Below are 15,232 nucleotides of genomic sequence, written 5' to 3'. Positions count from 1 at the left end.
GCAGCCCCGTTCAGTTCCCAGTTTTCTGGTGGAAACTGCTCCCTGTGCAGATGGAAGGGCCAGCTGATGGATGCTGGGTCGGCCCTGCTCAGGTTCACCTGGGAAAGCTGGTTGGCGGGCTGGATCATAACTATGATCCAGCCACTTGGGAGGCTGAGGTCTATCTAGGGTTCCCGGTTTGAAGCCAGTCTGGGCAGGAAAATCCACGACACTCATCACTAGTTAACCACCAGAAAACCAGAAGCGGAGGTGTGGCTCAAAGTGGTAGAGTGCTAGCCTCATGAAAAAGCTCGAGGACAGCTCCTAGGCCACAGGTTCAAGCCCCACTACCGACAAAAGTAAACAAAAATAAAGAGGAGAGGGAGTCCTGCCTGCTGTTGCACAGTAGGGTCACTACAGATGACCCCTCCATAAAGCCAGGAGAAAAGCTGTGAACGTTTTCCTAAAGAAATGACAGAGTGGAGACGTGATAGAGTGGCAGGGCACTGGCCTGGCACGTGGAGCCCTGGTTCATCACTCAGCACCAGAAAGATAAAAGTTTCACCTGACTTTTAAACCTTAAGTATAATATGTACGCTATCAAAACATCCACCCATGGCACCCCATTAATGGTACATAGGTATGGGTTAAAATTAAATTTGAAAAAACAGTTAAGAGTCAGATCTGGGCTGGGAAGGTAGCTTAGTGGTAGAGTGCTTGCCTAGCATGCCTAAAGCCCTGGGTTCAATTCCTCAGTACTACATACACAGAAAAAGCCAGAAGTGGCGCTGTGACTCAAGTGGTAGAGTACGAGCCTTAAGCAAAAAGCAGCTCGGCCAGCGTCCAGGCCTTGAGTTCAAGCCCTAAGACTGGCAAAAACAAAAACAAGACTCAGATCTGTACAGATGAGAGGACATTATCAACATGGTGTCTCATTTTAGATACAATTGGCAATTCTTGGTTCCAGTTTTGCTTCGCCCATTGATTTTTCCTTGATTTCTGTTCACCTCCTAGACGCCGCAACAAGCAGGAATCCAGCCTCAGATAGCAGCTGCGGCCTTGCCCTCCGGCCTGGCCCCCGCCGGGCCTCAGAAGCAAGACACTTTCCCACAGCACGTGCTCAGCCAGCCTCAGGTCAGTCAGGCCAGGGTGCCGCCCAAGAGCACAGCTGCTCTTCCTCCTGGAGGAGGCCTGGGCCTCGGGAAGCTCCCCAGTGCCCCGGTCCCCGCCATCAGAGGAGCCTTAGATTGGAGGCTGCTGGGCTACTATGTCCCATTCTCTGGGATTGAGGGGCTCTTTAGCACTAAAGACAGCTTGATAGTTAACTCTCCTCCAGGTGAGTTGCAGAAGTACTTTTTAAATTCTCATATATTGAATTTACTGTTTTAAAATACATTTCTTTGTGAATTAAATCTGCTGTTCCCTGAGAACAGAAGAGGAAGATACTTGATTATTTTTATCTCAAGTACTCGTGTTCTCTCTCTCTCTCTCTCTCTCTCTCACTCACACACACAGACACACACACGTGTATGTATATAAAGAGTTTGTCATCTCGTGTATTAAGAGCCAACAGTGCCTAGTGCCTAGGGCAGACTAGGCTTCCGCCAGCGCCCGGTGGGACGCTGTGTTGGCGTGTGTTCAGGCAGCTGTGCAGCGCTCCCCAGTCTCCAGGGAGCGACACAGTGCGGAGGCTTGACTTGAGGCAGTTCTAGAAAGTGCTGAAGCAGGAAGGCTCTCCAGCACTCCCCTGTCCCGTTTGTCTGCGTGGACGCAGGAAGATGGAGTCCACATGGCTTTGGCACTTCCCAGTCATGTTGGGAGTGGCAGACGCTGGGGAGGCAGATCCTGAGTGGGGGTGTGCTCAGACACTGATGCCAGCCCGGGGCGCCCAGCCCCTTCACCTCCACTGCCGGAGGCCTTCCCCAGAGGCTGCTCACAGGCCTCACGCATGGGATTCCCTGGCCCTTCGCAGCACTCAGACTGGGTTGTCTGCAAAGGACAGGCTGACAGAGAAACACGCGTTCATTCCAGGTTTTTACAACCTCAGCGCCCACTGCGATCCTTCCATATCAGAGACAGCCTGCCCCCGCAGTCCCCGCCGCGCCCCAGCCCTTCATCACTAAGGCCGCCAACAGCACGCTTCCCGCCAGAGCTGTCCCGCTTGCTGCCCCGCTTGCTCCCCCGCAGAATGGGCCGCGAGTCGCCCCACTTCCTCCCCTGCAGAACGGGCCCAGCGTGCCCAGCAAGGTAACTATGATGACCATGGGGCGTGGTGCATGCTGGGTGGGCGGCTGACCTCGGGCGCGGTGCGTGCTGGGTTCAGTCATTCCAGTGCCTGGGCGTCACACATGGAGTGGCTGCAGTTGGTACTGATGGGGCGACATGGTCAGAACACCATGATGGCGCCTGCCCACAGCCCGGTGAGCGTCCGGCTGACCCCTCCCCCTCTGTTTGACACAGCCCAGCTCGCCCCCTCCAGCCCAGCCATTTGTCGTCCAGCACTCTCTGTTTGGGACCCCTGTCACCAAGACTAAAGACCCGCCCCGCTACGAGGAGGCCATCAAGCAGACGCGCAGCGCGGCCCCAGCCCCGGCCCTCCCGGAGGTGAGCGAGTGAGCAAGCACCGCGCCCAGCGCACAGGCCACAGGCCGGCATCTGTTCCCACAACAACTTGCCGCCATCGAAACACAAAAATTATGCCCAGGACAGGAGCCTTCCATTTTACCTAGCTGTGCACCACTGAAAGGACGTTAGGAAGAACCCCAGACACTTTTGCACACCCTTTGGCTACCGGCCATTCAGAAACTCGCCCCTGCAACACACGGAGTTGTGACCTCATGTTTTGGTTGGGTCCAAAGAATTATTTATGTGAGATGTCCTTAAACGTTGCTATTCCATCCAGGATGGCACTTCTCCCGTTTCCCTTGGCTTTATTAAACCCACCATTTGCCAGGCCGTCAGTCAGGGCTGCACACCTCCAATGCACTCGCTCCTGGCAGGCCAGCCCCCCAGCTCTGCAGACTTCACCACCTAGTGCCCGGGTGGCCTCCGGTGCCTCTCTCTCCCCTGAGCGGGGCGGGGGAGCACGCCAGTTCATAGTCCATCCAGCAGCATCTCACCCACCACCCTGAGCACCTCCTGACATTCCTGCCTCCTAGAGCTCCCCCACTTAACTTCCTTTTTGAGGAAGGCCCACCTCTTCCTAGAGGACGCAAGGAACGGCCCTGCTGGCATGTTCCTCAGTGGACCCCGGCAGGACTGGCCCTCACTCATGTAGACAGAGGGAGTCTGACGGTTGTGCTGCCCCCGCTCCATGGTCTGTCTAGGCAGCGCCCAGCCAAGGACCCAGACAACCCAGTGCAGCCAGCACCTCCGTGCAACCTCCGGCGCACTGCAAGCCGCAGCCCAGCCCGCCCTAAGCTCCATGCCCGCAGACCTGCCACAGAGGGCTGGGGCAGTCAGGGCAGCGACAGATGCCTGACGTTCTCCATAGTCCTACATTAAACACAGACACAGGCTCAGGGCCGATGCCTAAACAACACAGACCACCTGCTGTTGGCAAGAGTCAAGCATTTCACCAAAAAAATAACAGGCAGGGAAGCATGTGGGAAGGCGCCCAGCCATTTAGTCCTCAGGGAAATGCCAATAAAACCACTGTGACATCACTACATACCTCATGACACACCCAGCATTTACAAACCAGCCGTGTAAATGTGAACACCAAGAAATCTCACCCTGTTGATGGGAATACGAAATGTGTGAGTAGCTGGGCGCTGGTGGCTCACCCCTGTAATCCCAGCCACTCAGGAGGCTGAGGTCTGTTATGGTAAATATGTCAAAATGGAACAGTAAAATCTCTTTCCTTATAAGCTAATTTAAAAAGAGTTGCAGGTCTATCCACTCAATCGTCTAGCTACTCCAGTCTTAAATTTTTGCCAAAGAGGAAAAAGCATATGTTTTTACAAAGACTTGTACCCACATTTTCCTGGCAACTCAATTAGAAACCCAAAGTGTCCAATAGCAGGTGAACGAAGAAGTCCAGCAATACCACTTAGAAATAAAAAGGAAAGAACTATTCCTAAAGGCATAAATCTCAAAGTAATTACAGAGTAAAAGAATCTTAATTCTTCTCATGTCTGCCAAAAAGAGACCCTACCGTGGATCCATTTACATCCACAGATCTGTGCAGACGGGTCTGTAATGCTAGCTCCCAGAAGGCTGAGGACTGGACCGCCCAGACAAAAAGTTGCCTGATCCCTTCTCAACCAATAAAACGCTGGGAGCACTGGCTTGCCCCTGTGTGTCCCAGCTACGTGGGAAGAATAACAGGAGGATCATGGTTCAGACCAGCTAAAACCAAGACCCTATTTGAAAAACGATGAAAACAAAATGAGGTAGGGAGTGAGGCTCAAGCAGTAGAGCGCCTGCTAGCAAGTGTGAGGCCCAGCCCTGCCCAAAGCAAACTAACACACTGGAAGAACATAGGCTGATGAGAAAAATGTTAGAGAGGGCACAGGAAACAGGTCAGCGGCTGTCAGGAACTAAATGTCTCATTTACATTAAAGGCAGCTTCTTGTTCAGTAGGTAAAAGTCAAAGCTGGCAAAGCATGCACTACGTGATGTGGCCGTCTGTTGATGTACAGCTTTTTGCCTAAGTGAATGAAGGCACTCTTTTTTTTTTTTTTTTTTTTTTGGGGGACTAACTGTTGTATTAGGCCCCAACAGACAGACTGAAAATGAAAATGGAGTTACATTAAAAGTCAAACCAAACTGTTATCTGACCTTTCATGAAACTAGGAGAAATGAGAGATGACAACCAAATTTCCTAAACAGGCCAGTTAATGAAGGCACTCAAAGTTCTAGACACCTTTGAAAAAGTGGTTCTGTGACAGGAAATGAGGACGCGCAGAAGTGCTCTGAGCTGACTTCTTGCTCTGCTCTCAGTTTACCTACACAGCTGTGACACTTGGCCTCATTCTCAGGTGCCCTCAGTGTTTCCCAGAAAACCACATGGTAGAATGGCATGTGCTGGGAGGTGGCACAGCACACTTGGGCAGCTGGCTAACACGGTGTTCTCTTCTGCAGATTTCCACCGCGCACAGCCAGCAGATGGACGACCTCTTCGACATCCTCATAAAGAGTGGAGGTAGGTGAAGTCAGGCAGGACCTGACCACACACACACACATGCCCAAGAGTGTCCCTCCAGCTCAGCTCACCTGCGCACACCAAGAAAGAGCTAATCCTAGCACTTGTTTTTAAATCTGTTTCGTTTAAGGCCGTTAAGACAACTTGTAGTACAAGGAGAGAAGGCCGCTGATGAGTTCACACAGTACGCGATGCTGGGTCTCCATAGACACATGCCAGATGAAAAGCAAAGACCATTTCCCAGGCACAGCATAGAGGCAGTTTCCATTTCAGGTCTGTGTGTCCAGGGCCCTCCCAGGCTGCGTTAGTCCTGGGCCAGCAAGTCACCTGGGCTCAAAGACTCAGATTTACAGCACAAAGTCTTAACAGAGGTAGCGGTCGGTCCACCACAAAATAACAACAAGGGTATCTTTGCCTGTGCTTACGTGGCCTTCAAAGTAAGTATAAAATCTATTTCAAAAGTTCAAGAGCTGTGATTATAGCTCAGTGCTAGAGCACTTGCCTAGCCTATGCAAGGCCCTGAGTTCAGTCTCCAGCACTGACAAAAAAAAAAAGGACAAAAGTTATTTGCTGTTTCAAAGTACTTTTTTTTTTTTTTTAATCGGTCGTGGGGCCTGAACTCTGCGCCTGGGCACTGTCCCTCAGCTCTTCAGCTCAAGGCTAGCACTCTACCACTTGAGCCACAGCGCCACTTCCGGTTTTCTGAATGGTTTATTGGAGATAAGAGTCTCACAGTTTTCCTGCCCAGGCTGGCTTTGAACCGAGATCCTCAGATCTCAGTCTCCTGACAAGCTACGATGACAAGCAAGAACCACCGCCGCCTGGCTGTTTCAAAGTACTTTTTAATTGACCCTGATGGAAGAAGTTTTCTTTGACATTTTCAGTGTGATGAAATGTCTCCATTGGTACCAGGCACTTTTGACAGTGAGGTTGATGTTCTAGTTGGAAACTTGGCACCAAAGAGAGTTCTGACACATGACTACAGGCAGTGGCATGTGGAGTGTGGGTTTTGCTAAGAACTATATTGGCCTTGCAAAATAAGCTCATGGTGCATCTCAACCATGGGCTTTTTAAGAGGCAATCCATGTTCTAATGTGATGGTTAAAAAGTAAAATGTGCCAGGCACCGGTGGCTCGCACCTGTCATCCTAGCTACTCAGGAGGTGGAGATCTGAGGATCACGGTTCAAAGCCAGCCCAGGCAAGAAAGTCCGAGAAACTCCTATCTCCAGTAAACCACTCGAAAACCGGAAGTGGTGCTGTAGCTCAAGTGGTAGAGCGCTCACCTTGAGCTGAAGAGCTGAGGGACAGCGCCCAGGCCCAGAGTTCAAGCCCCACAACTGACAAAAAAATAAATAAAATAAAATGTAACCAGGCACTGGTAGCTCACACCTGTAATCGCAGCTACTCAGGAGGCTGAGATCTGAAGATCACACTTCAAAGCCAGCACAGGCAGAAAACTCCCTGTGAGACTATTTCCAATTAACCACTAGAAAACCAGAAATGGAGCTCAAAGTGGTAGAGTGCTCGCCTTGAGCAGAGTTTAAGCCCCACAACTGCCCCCCCAAATTTTTTTTCTAAACCTGGTAAAAGACTTCGTAAATGATGAGCAAGCATCATATTACAGCCTACACTTGGAAATGAAAGTGCAAAAGCCAGCAAACAATTACTTTCTAAAAGAGAGAGCTTTTCTTATTACGAGGTGAAGCTGTGTGCTACTTCATCCTACTGCTGATGCCAGCAGCAAGTGGAACAAGGGTGTAAGCACAGAGCACAAGCCTGCTCACGGGCTAGGACGCTGGACACAGCACAAGCCTGCTCACGGGCTAGGACGCTGGGCACAGCACAAGCCTGCTCACGGGCTAGGACGCTGGGCACAGCACAAGCCTACTCACGGGCTAGGACGCTGGGCACAGCACAAGCCTGCTCACGGGCTAGGACGCTGGGCACAGCACAAGCCTGCTCACAGGCTAGGACGCTGGGCACAGCACAAGCCTGCTCACGGGCTAGGTTGCTGGGTGAGGAAGGGCGGCACTGCTGAACGTGCACAGCCCATGCTCCAAGGCCGTGCTCTCACCTATTAAAGTGTCCACTTTACAGCTGAGCTGTAAGACCTGCCATTAGTTGGTTCTCCTAGTGGGTCTGCATAAAACAAAGCCAGCTAATCCTCATAAAAGTGAAGGAGGTTGGTTGTGTACACATGTGACTACAGCAGGGGCCAATAACTTGCCACTTGACCTAGCGAGGAATAACATAATCTGTGCTTAAGACACACATCAAGCCGGGCGCTGGTGGCTCACACGCGGAATCTAATCTTAGGAAAGTTCCACTGTGCTGTTCATTCTTCCATCCATGCGTTCACCAGTGCCTCATCTCCCCTCCCCCCCACCCCCCGCTGCTTCCCCTCTGTTACCCTCCTCTGTTTTCAGGTGTTTGTTTTTTAATCTAGATCCCATGTATAAGAGAAAATATGATTTCTTTCTAATTCTGGCAGAATTCATTTAACATCATGCTCTCTAGTTCCATCCATGCGCTGGCACATAGCATCCTTTCCTTCTTTGTGCCCTGCGTGTCTGGGCCGGTTTTCTTTACCCACCCCGCAGGTGATGGGGACTTAGGCTGATCCCACAGTTCTCTGTTCCAAGATGCAAGGAGGAGTCAAAGTAGTAAGTTAGCCACTGGTGCCTGAATTCTTTGCTAATCGTGTCCATCACTTTACACAGAGATCTCCCTCCCTATCAAAGAAGAGCCCTCCCCGATCTCCAAGATGAGACCAGTGACAGCCAGCATCACCACCATGCCGGTCAACACCGTGGTGTCCCGGCCGCCGCCCCAAGTCCAGATGGCGCCCCCTGTAGCCTTAGAGCCCCTGAGCAGCCTCTCGGCCAGCCTGGAGAACCAGCTGGAAGCCTTTCTGGACGGAACCTTGCCTCCGGCCGGCGACGTCACCCCGCTGCAGGGCGCGGCCGAGGACAGAGAGGCCTTCTGCCTGATCGAGGACCTGCAGGCCGAGCTGCTGAGCCAGCCTGCGCTCGAGCCCTCGCCGGCGCCCATGGAGACGGCCGACGCGCCCTTCGCCGCGGGCACCCCCTGCCTGTCTCTCGACCTCTCAGACTCCAACCTGGACAGCATGGAGTGGCTGGACATCACCCTGCCCAGCTCGTCCTCGGGGCTCACCCCCCTCAGCGCCACCGCGCCCAGCATGTTCTCCGCCGAGTTTCTGGACCCCCAGGACCTGCCGCTGCCCTGGGACTAAGGCGCTGCCGCACACCGCTCGCGGGCCGGAGCGCGAGGAGGAGGGGGGCCGGGAAGCCGGCCACAGAGACACGCACCTGCCGCCCCGCAGGCTCCGCGCGGACTTCCACGGGCACAGGAAGGGGAGGGGCGCGGGGGACCCCGGCCGCCGGCCGCCGGACGCGTCTGTAGTTTACCGTGGAGTTCGGGGATCTCATGGTAGATCTCCGGGTTCCCATGCTGTAAAACACGGACACCAGACAATCCCGGGAAAGGCCCGGAACCTTCTGAGCAGCGCTGGGGCGGATGCCCGCGCCATCCCCGCCCATCCCGGGTCAGGTGGCTGAGTCGTTCCAGGGAACCGGAGCCGCCGCCCTCCCTCCGCCTTGTAACTGGATGTCCCCGCACCCGTGCCGACCCCTCGCCGGACTGAAAAACTGGAGGCTTTTTCACACACAGACGGCTGCCGTGCTGTCACTTCTCGCGAGCGAGCTCCGCGCGGTGCCCCCCTCGAGCCGACCCCCCCTCCCGCCGACCCCCTCGGGGATCTCAGTCTCCCGGGTGGGAGCCGCCGCGGCGGGGCGGGGACCCCGGCGCCCCCCGCTGGCTTCTAGCGCTTTCCTGAAACGCGCCTACTGTACAGGACCCCCACGCACGTGCGCGCCCAGCGCGGAGGCCGCGGCTGCTGCCTAGGCGGGACCGCCCGCCCCGCCCCGCCCCTGCGCCCGCCCCGCCCCGCCCCGCCGCCTGACGGTGACGGTGACGGCCCCCACGGGCCCGCCTCAGACCGGGCTGAGCCTCTGGGGCCCCTCCACGGCCGCCTCCCCGCAGGAGCTGGGGGCAGCGCTGGAGGCGGACACGGCCGGCCCCGGACGATCCACGCTAACTGGAAGGTCGGGGCCACCGGGCGCCCCGGTGCCGGAGACCAGCGCCCTGCGGCCAGAACTGGAACGGAACCGCGCACCTCCTCCTCCATCCCGGACATCCCCGACCTCCCCGCGCCGGCCTTGCGCTCAGGGTTGCGTGTTGATTTGCAAAGTGGTTGTCCGCGGAGCATGGGCACCCGCACCGCTCCTCCCCGCCAGGGCCTCCTCCCCGCAGCCTCCCCCCCCCCCCCAGCTGTCCATGTTTACAGGAGCCCCCCCCCCCCCCCCCCGCGCCCGGGAAGCGTCCCGCTCTGCGACAGCAGCGTGGCCATCTCACATCCGCCAGGTGCTGCCCAGGCGGGGTCAGAGGTCACGGCGGCCGCGTGTGCCGAGCTCTGTGCCAACTGCCAGGCAAAGTTAAGCGCAGAGCCCCGAACCCGCACCCGGTGTCACCCCTGCGCACGCGCCGCGCGCCCCAGCCGCGGAGCCGGACGGAGCGCCGCTCGGCCTCCAGCGACCTGCAGTCCTGCAAACCAAAGGCGTTGCCAAGTATTTGCCAAAAGGAGGCGCTGTGCACCACAGCCGCCACGAGGCCCGTCCGCGAGGCGGTGAGGCGGTGTCCGCGTGAGGCGGGGCGCGGCGGGGCAGGGGGCGCGCCGAGCTCTGGGCGCTCGGGCCGGGCGCGGACCCGCTCTCTGCCCGGGCCGGGTGGAGAGGCGGCGCCGTCGGCCAGGGTCGCGCGCTCACTGTCACTTAGGTCTTAACATCTCACGCCGCGGGGAGGAGCAGGCGCCTGTCCGCCAGCCCTGTCCACTGAATAAACCAGTCGATGGCAATCCGGGTCCATTCGTGCGTCGCCTTGTGTCGGTTGTGTCGTCGTCGTCGTCGCTTCGTGCCGGGCCTGGGGCTTGAACTCGGGGCCTGGCGCCGTCTGAGCTTTTTTTCTTTTTGCTCAAGGCTGATGCTCTACCACTTGAGCCACAGCGCCACTTCGGCTTTTTTTGGTGGTTAATTGGAGATGAGTGTCACGGACTTCCCTGCTTGGGCTGGCTTCAAACTGTGATCCTCAGCTCTCAGCCTCCTGAGTCGCCAGGGTCTGCAGACCTGAGCCACGGCGCCCGGCTTGCCTTGTGTCGTTTTCTTAAGAAAAAAACCATGATGCCTTTGTGCGTGCTGTTTGCGCCCTGAGATCAGTCCCCTATCATGTTTGATGCCATACATTTTGCACATGTACTGTACATAGGTTCTGCATACTGTATTTTTATATGTGTGCACATTTATCATCAGATCTTTTGTACATAGCGGTATCGTAGCTGGTCGGGAAATGTTTGATATCAGCGATTTTGCATTTTTGTGTCTCAAATAAAAGAAACCATTTTAACAAACTGTGATTTTTTGCAATGCAGAGAAAAGACTGGGTCCAAGGCCCCCACCAACCCCAGTGCCACACACACGTGAACACACGCGCCATGAATGCACCACCAGTACACTCCGAGCAGGCCCTCCAATTGTACCATTCACATAATGAGCAAAACACCCTTCAAATTCAGTGCGTTCCTCAGGAAGAACATGGTGAGTTTAGTCTGTGGGCACCTCGGACGACTGGGGAGACCCTGGCAGCCCCATCTGCGTGCCAGACCACCAAGGACTGGAAGCCTCCAGCACCAGCAAAGCACAGATTCCGCCCAGACAGCTGAAATCCTAGAACCCAGACCAAGGGTCTCAGTCTGTGCAGGCTGCCCCATGAATGTCCCTGAGCCAGGGCCACTTATGAACAGAACGTACTTCTCACCGTTCTGGCAGCTGAAGGACCCAAAGTCCGTGTCCAGTGAGGCCCAGCCTCTGCTTCCAGGATGGCGCTGTGTTCCTGTGTCCTCACCTGGACACGGGCTAATGCCCGGCCTCCCTCGAGCCCCTTCCCGGGGCTCTGATCCCAGCAGCACACTCACACACACACCCAGCCCGACCCTCTCCCCAAGGCCCACCTCCCAATCTCTACATGCAGGATCAAGTGCCACCATGAACTGGAGGGTAGTAACCTGTAGACTCAGCCTTCGTTCACATGCTCTGCGGTACAGTCGGTGATAGCTGATGCTCACCCATGATGAAGTTGGAAGGTCTCCATTAGGCCTCTTCAAGGCCCCTGCTGTACACATGGCTGCGCATGGTGGTAAAAGCCACGCAGTGGGCACCTTTATGGTCACCTGAGCCAGACCCAAAGCTAACCAGAGGTTGAGACACCTTCTAGGAGCCTGACTGAGCCCAAATCACCTGTGATGAAACACTGCCTTTGACCCAAGGCCCTCTGGAGCACACACAGTCGCATACAGAAGCTCCAGAGTGACTGGGCACTGTCCTTGAGCTTCTTTAGCTGAAGGCTAGCATTTTACCACTTGAGCCACAGTACCACTTCTGGCTTTTTCTGCTTATGTGGTACTAAGGTATCCAACCCAGGGCTTCATGTACACTAGGCAAACACTCTACCACTAAGCCACATTCCCAGTCCAAGATGTACTATTTTTTTTTTCAGTTGTGGGGCTTGAACTCTGGGTCTGGGCGCTGTCCCTCGGTTCTTCAGCTCAAGGCAAGCGCTCTACCACTTAAGCCACAGCACCACTTCCAATTTTTTGGTGTTTTATTGGAGATAAGAGTCTCCTGGCCTTTCCTGCCCAGGCTGGCTTTGAACTGTGATCCTCAGATGAGCCACTGGTGCCTGACTGTACTATTTTTAAGACAGCAGTTACTCCCTCCCCAACAAACTCTTCTACAACTTACACTCCTTACCAAAATCCCAACTGGCTTCTTTAAGTGGACAAGTGAATCCTAAACACATGAAATGGAAAGATCCAGAATAGCCACTAAAAGAACAAAGCTGGAGGACCTGCATTTTCCAACCTCAAAACCTATTGCAGGGGCTGGGAAGGTGGCTCAGTGGTAGAGCGCTTGCCTTGCATGCCTGAGGCCCTGGGTTCGATTCCTCAGCACCACATAAGCAAAAAGAAAAAAGCCGGAAGTGGCGCTGTGGCTCAAGTGGTAGAATGCTAGCCATAAGCTGAAGAGCTGAGGGACAGCACCCAGGCCCCAAAACAGACCAAAAAAAAAATCTACTGCAAAGCAACTGACAGGGCAACGCTAGCATGGCATGGGGCAGTGTAGTCCAGGCAGAGTGACTCAAGTCTGTAATCCTCGCTACTTGAGAGGCAGAGATCAGGGGAATCATGGTTCCAGGCAAAGAGCATCTCAATCAGTAAGCCAGGTGTGGTCGCTTATACCTGTCACCCTAGCTACTGTGGGAGCTGTAGGTCTTGGTCTAAGGCCAGACAGATCTGGGCAAAAAAAAAAAAAAAAAACAACAAAGATTCTACTAGAAAAATAACAAGGACAAATAAAGGCCTTGGGAAGGGCTCAGACCCAGCGCTGCTCTAACTCCCACCCTGTGCCTTGAAGGGTGACAAGGGGCGGGACCACGTGATCACTCACCAAGCGGGGAGGAGCAGCTGGAGGCGGGTGGCAGAAGACACCTCCACAGTCACTGCAGACTTCAGCACAGGTACTCCATCCTTAACCCTGTGCACGCAGCTCCGCACACAGGCCTGAAGGACCAGGGTGTGAACGCAGGGGCCTGGCACCCGGTAGGCAAGCACGCTGCCATGTCAACCAGCCCTGTCTGACCCAGTTATTTGAGGGATCGGGCCTTGCATTTGTGCCTGGGCCACAATCCTCCTATTTATACTTCCTGAGTAATTGGGATCACAGGCATGCACCACCAAGCCCAGACTTGTTTCATTGCTGGGGGGTGGGGGGGAGGGTATTTTCAAGCTAACTTTTTGCCTTGGCTAGCCTTGAACTGAGATCCTTCTGATCGCTTCCTCCCAGGTAAGTGGGATTACACACATGAGCTACCATGCCTGGCTTGTTGATCGCCACTTACGTAACAGTGATTTCAAAATGGCAGGTCTAGAAAAAGGGCTCTACCTACCGATGAAAACTTCCCTAGAGCCGTGAGAAAGTACTCTTGAAATGTTATATAACATTAATTAACTTAAAAAATAAAGGATTCTTTCATACACCAGCTCTCTGTCATATGGGTAAAATGCTCATAGCAGTTTACACAAAGGCTGAGGGAGGATGGTAAGTTCAAGGGCAGCCTGGGCTACAAGAAGAAAATTTGCCTTAAAAAAATATTGGGGCTGGGAAGGTGGCTCAGTGGTAGAGCGCTTGCCTTGCATATAAGAGGCCCTAGGTTTGATTCCTCAGTACCACATGAACAGAAAAAGCCAAAGTGGCACTGTGGCTCAAGTGGTAGAGCGCTAGCCTTGAGCAAAGAAGCCCAGGGACACTGCCAGGCCCTGAGTTCAAGCCCCAGGACTATTGGTAGATAAATAGGTAGGCAGGTAGACAGACAGACAGACAGACAGATCATCTCAAATATAAATCTCTGTCCCACAGCCCAGGAGGCCTGATGGGCAGCTTGGCCATCAGAAGTATTTATTGTTCAAAATTCAGAATACACAGATACTTTAGAAAGCAGAGATGCTGGAGTGGAAACCCTTCTCTACTCCTTAACGATAATTTTTTAATTATTTATTTTGTCGGTCGTGGGGCTTGAACTCTGGGCCTGGGCGCTGCCCCTCAGCTCTTCAGCTCAAGGCCAACGCTCTACCACTTGAGCCACAGCGCCACTTCCAGTTTTCTGGTGGTTTATTGGAGATAGGAGTCTCACGGTCTTTCCTGCCCGGGCTGGCTTTGAACCGCGATCCTCAGATCTCAGCCTCCTGAGTAGCTGGGATGACAGGCGTGAGCCACGGCGCTGGCTCACATGGTGAGTCTTATTCTTGTGTAACCGATGTCAGGTGGAGTGCGTGTCTTCTCGGGTGAACCGAGCCCTTCCTCGCTGGCCACCCGGGCTTTCCGCCTCCTTCCTTCAGCCTCAGTTAAACCTGCAGCCCGGCGGCCCCGCCCGGCCAGGGGCGGCGCCCGGGGGCGGGGCCTCCCGCGGGGGGCGGGGCAGGCACCAGGGCTCCGCCCACATCCGGGCACCCTCACCTACCCATCCCGGACGGAGCGCACAGCCGGGCGCCCGGGAGGCGCGGGTGCTGCCGTGGGGCCTCGGCGCTGCCCGGAAGGCCAGAGGCTCACGGACTTTCCCGCCGGGCTGGCCTCGAACCCGAGGAGCCGGGGTGACCGGGCGTGAGCCGAAGGCGCCCGCTGCGGGGGGGGGGGGGGGGGGCCTGGGCGGGGGCAACCGGGGACGGGGGCGGACCCCCTCCCCCCTCCTTCCGGCCCGCTGCCACCACAGCCCTCGCTAAGCCCCATCCCAAGCTGGACGGCGAATGATCATAACTGCCGCCATTCCGCCGCTGCAAGGGGGAAACTGAGGCTCCGACACCAGCTGCCCCCCCCCAATCGCACGATCGCTCGCCACGCTGGGATTCGAACCACAAACACCGGGCCCACGCCTCCCCTCCGCCGGCGACGGCAGGCCGGGCCCCCGAATTCCCCGTAGATGCGGGGGACCCCAGCCCCGGGCCGCGCTCTGACAGCCCGGCCCCCGCGCGCGTGCGCGGCCGCGGAGCCCCGCCCCCTGGCAGCCCTGGGCGGGGCCGGCGCTGCGCGCGTGCCCGCGGGCCCGGCGCTCGCTCGGGAGCGGCGCCAGCATAGAGGATCTCCGGGCCGCCGCTCCAACGCAGGCGCGGTGGCCAAGTGGTAAGGCGTCGGTCTCGTAAACCGAAGATCACGGGTTCGAACCCCGTCCGTGCCTGTGGGGTGGCTGCCCTGTCTCGCAAGGTGGGGTGAATTTTTAGGGGAAGCCTACTTTTCAAAGGTGACGGGCGAGGATCCGTGGCTGCGAATGGGAGCCGCTGTTTTCCTGCCCTGGGCCCGCCCTCTGCCCACCCCGCGCTGCCGGACACGCGGCCCAAGCCCCGGAACCGCCAGGCCTCCCCGGGCCCAAAGACCCCTGTGCTGCTTCCGAACATTAAATCCAAGTTCCTCCCGCCCCAGACACCT

The 15,232-nt window shown here is 55.9% G+C and overlaps 1 protein-coding gene and 1 non-coding gene across 7 annotated transcripts in view; both read left to right on the top strand.

Moving 5' to 3' along the window:
* The window catches only part of Mrtfb (myocardin related transcription factor B), a 170,812-nt gene extending 160,210 nt beyond the window's left edge, over nt 1-10,602 (top strand). For all 6 annotated transcript variants that reach the window (XM_070003449.1, XM_070003447.1, XM_070003446.1 and 3 more), the window contains 5 exons: nt 994-1,113; nt 2,011-2,226; nt 2,440-2,583; nt 5,065-5,125; nt 7,847-10,602. In XM_070003449.1, the coding sequence (XP_069859550.1) occupies nt 994-1,113; nt 2,011-2,226; nt 2,440-2,583; nt 5,065-5,125; nt 7,847-8,379 (1,074 nt within the window). In that variant the 3' untranslated portion in view covers nt 8,380-10,602. The remainder of the gene's footprint in view (nt 1-993; nt 1,114-2,010; nt 2,227-2,439; nt 2,584-5,064; nt 5,126-7,846) is intronic.
* A 4,310-nt stretch (nt 10,603-14,912) lies between these two features.
* On the top strand, nt 14,913-14,984 carry Trnat-cgu (transfer RNA threonine (anticodon CGU)). Its single transcript has one exon. It is a non-coding gene; the product is annotated as a tRNA-Thr (tRNA).
* Nucleotides 14,985-15,232: the final 248 nt, after the last annotated feature.

Source organism: Dipodomys merriami, unplaced genomic scaffold (assembly GCF_024711535.1).
Source record: "Dipodomys merriami isolate MVZ:Mamm:240054 unplaced genomic scaffold, mDipMer1.0.p SCAF_60, whole genome shotgun sequence".
Classification (NCBI taxonomy): domain Eukaryota; kingdom Metazoa; phylum Chordata; class Mammalia; order Rodentia; family Heteromyidae; genus Dipodomys; species Dipodomys merriami.
Note: the sequence above shows the minus strand (reverse complement) of the source record. Positions and strands in the feature narration are given on the sequence as shown.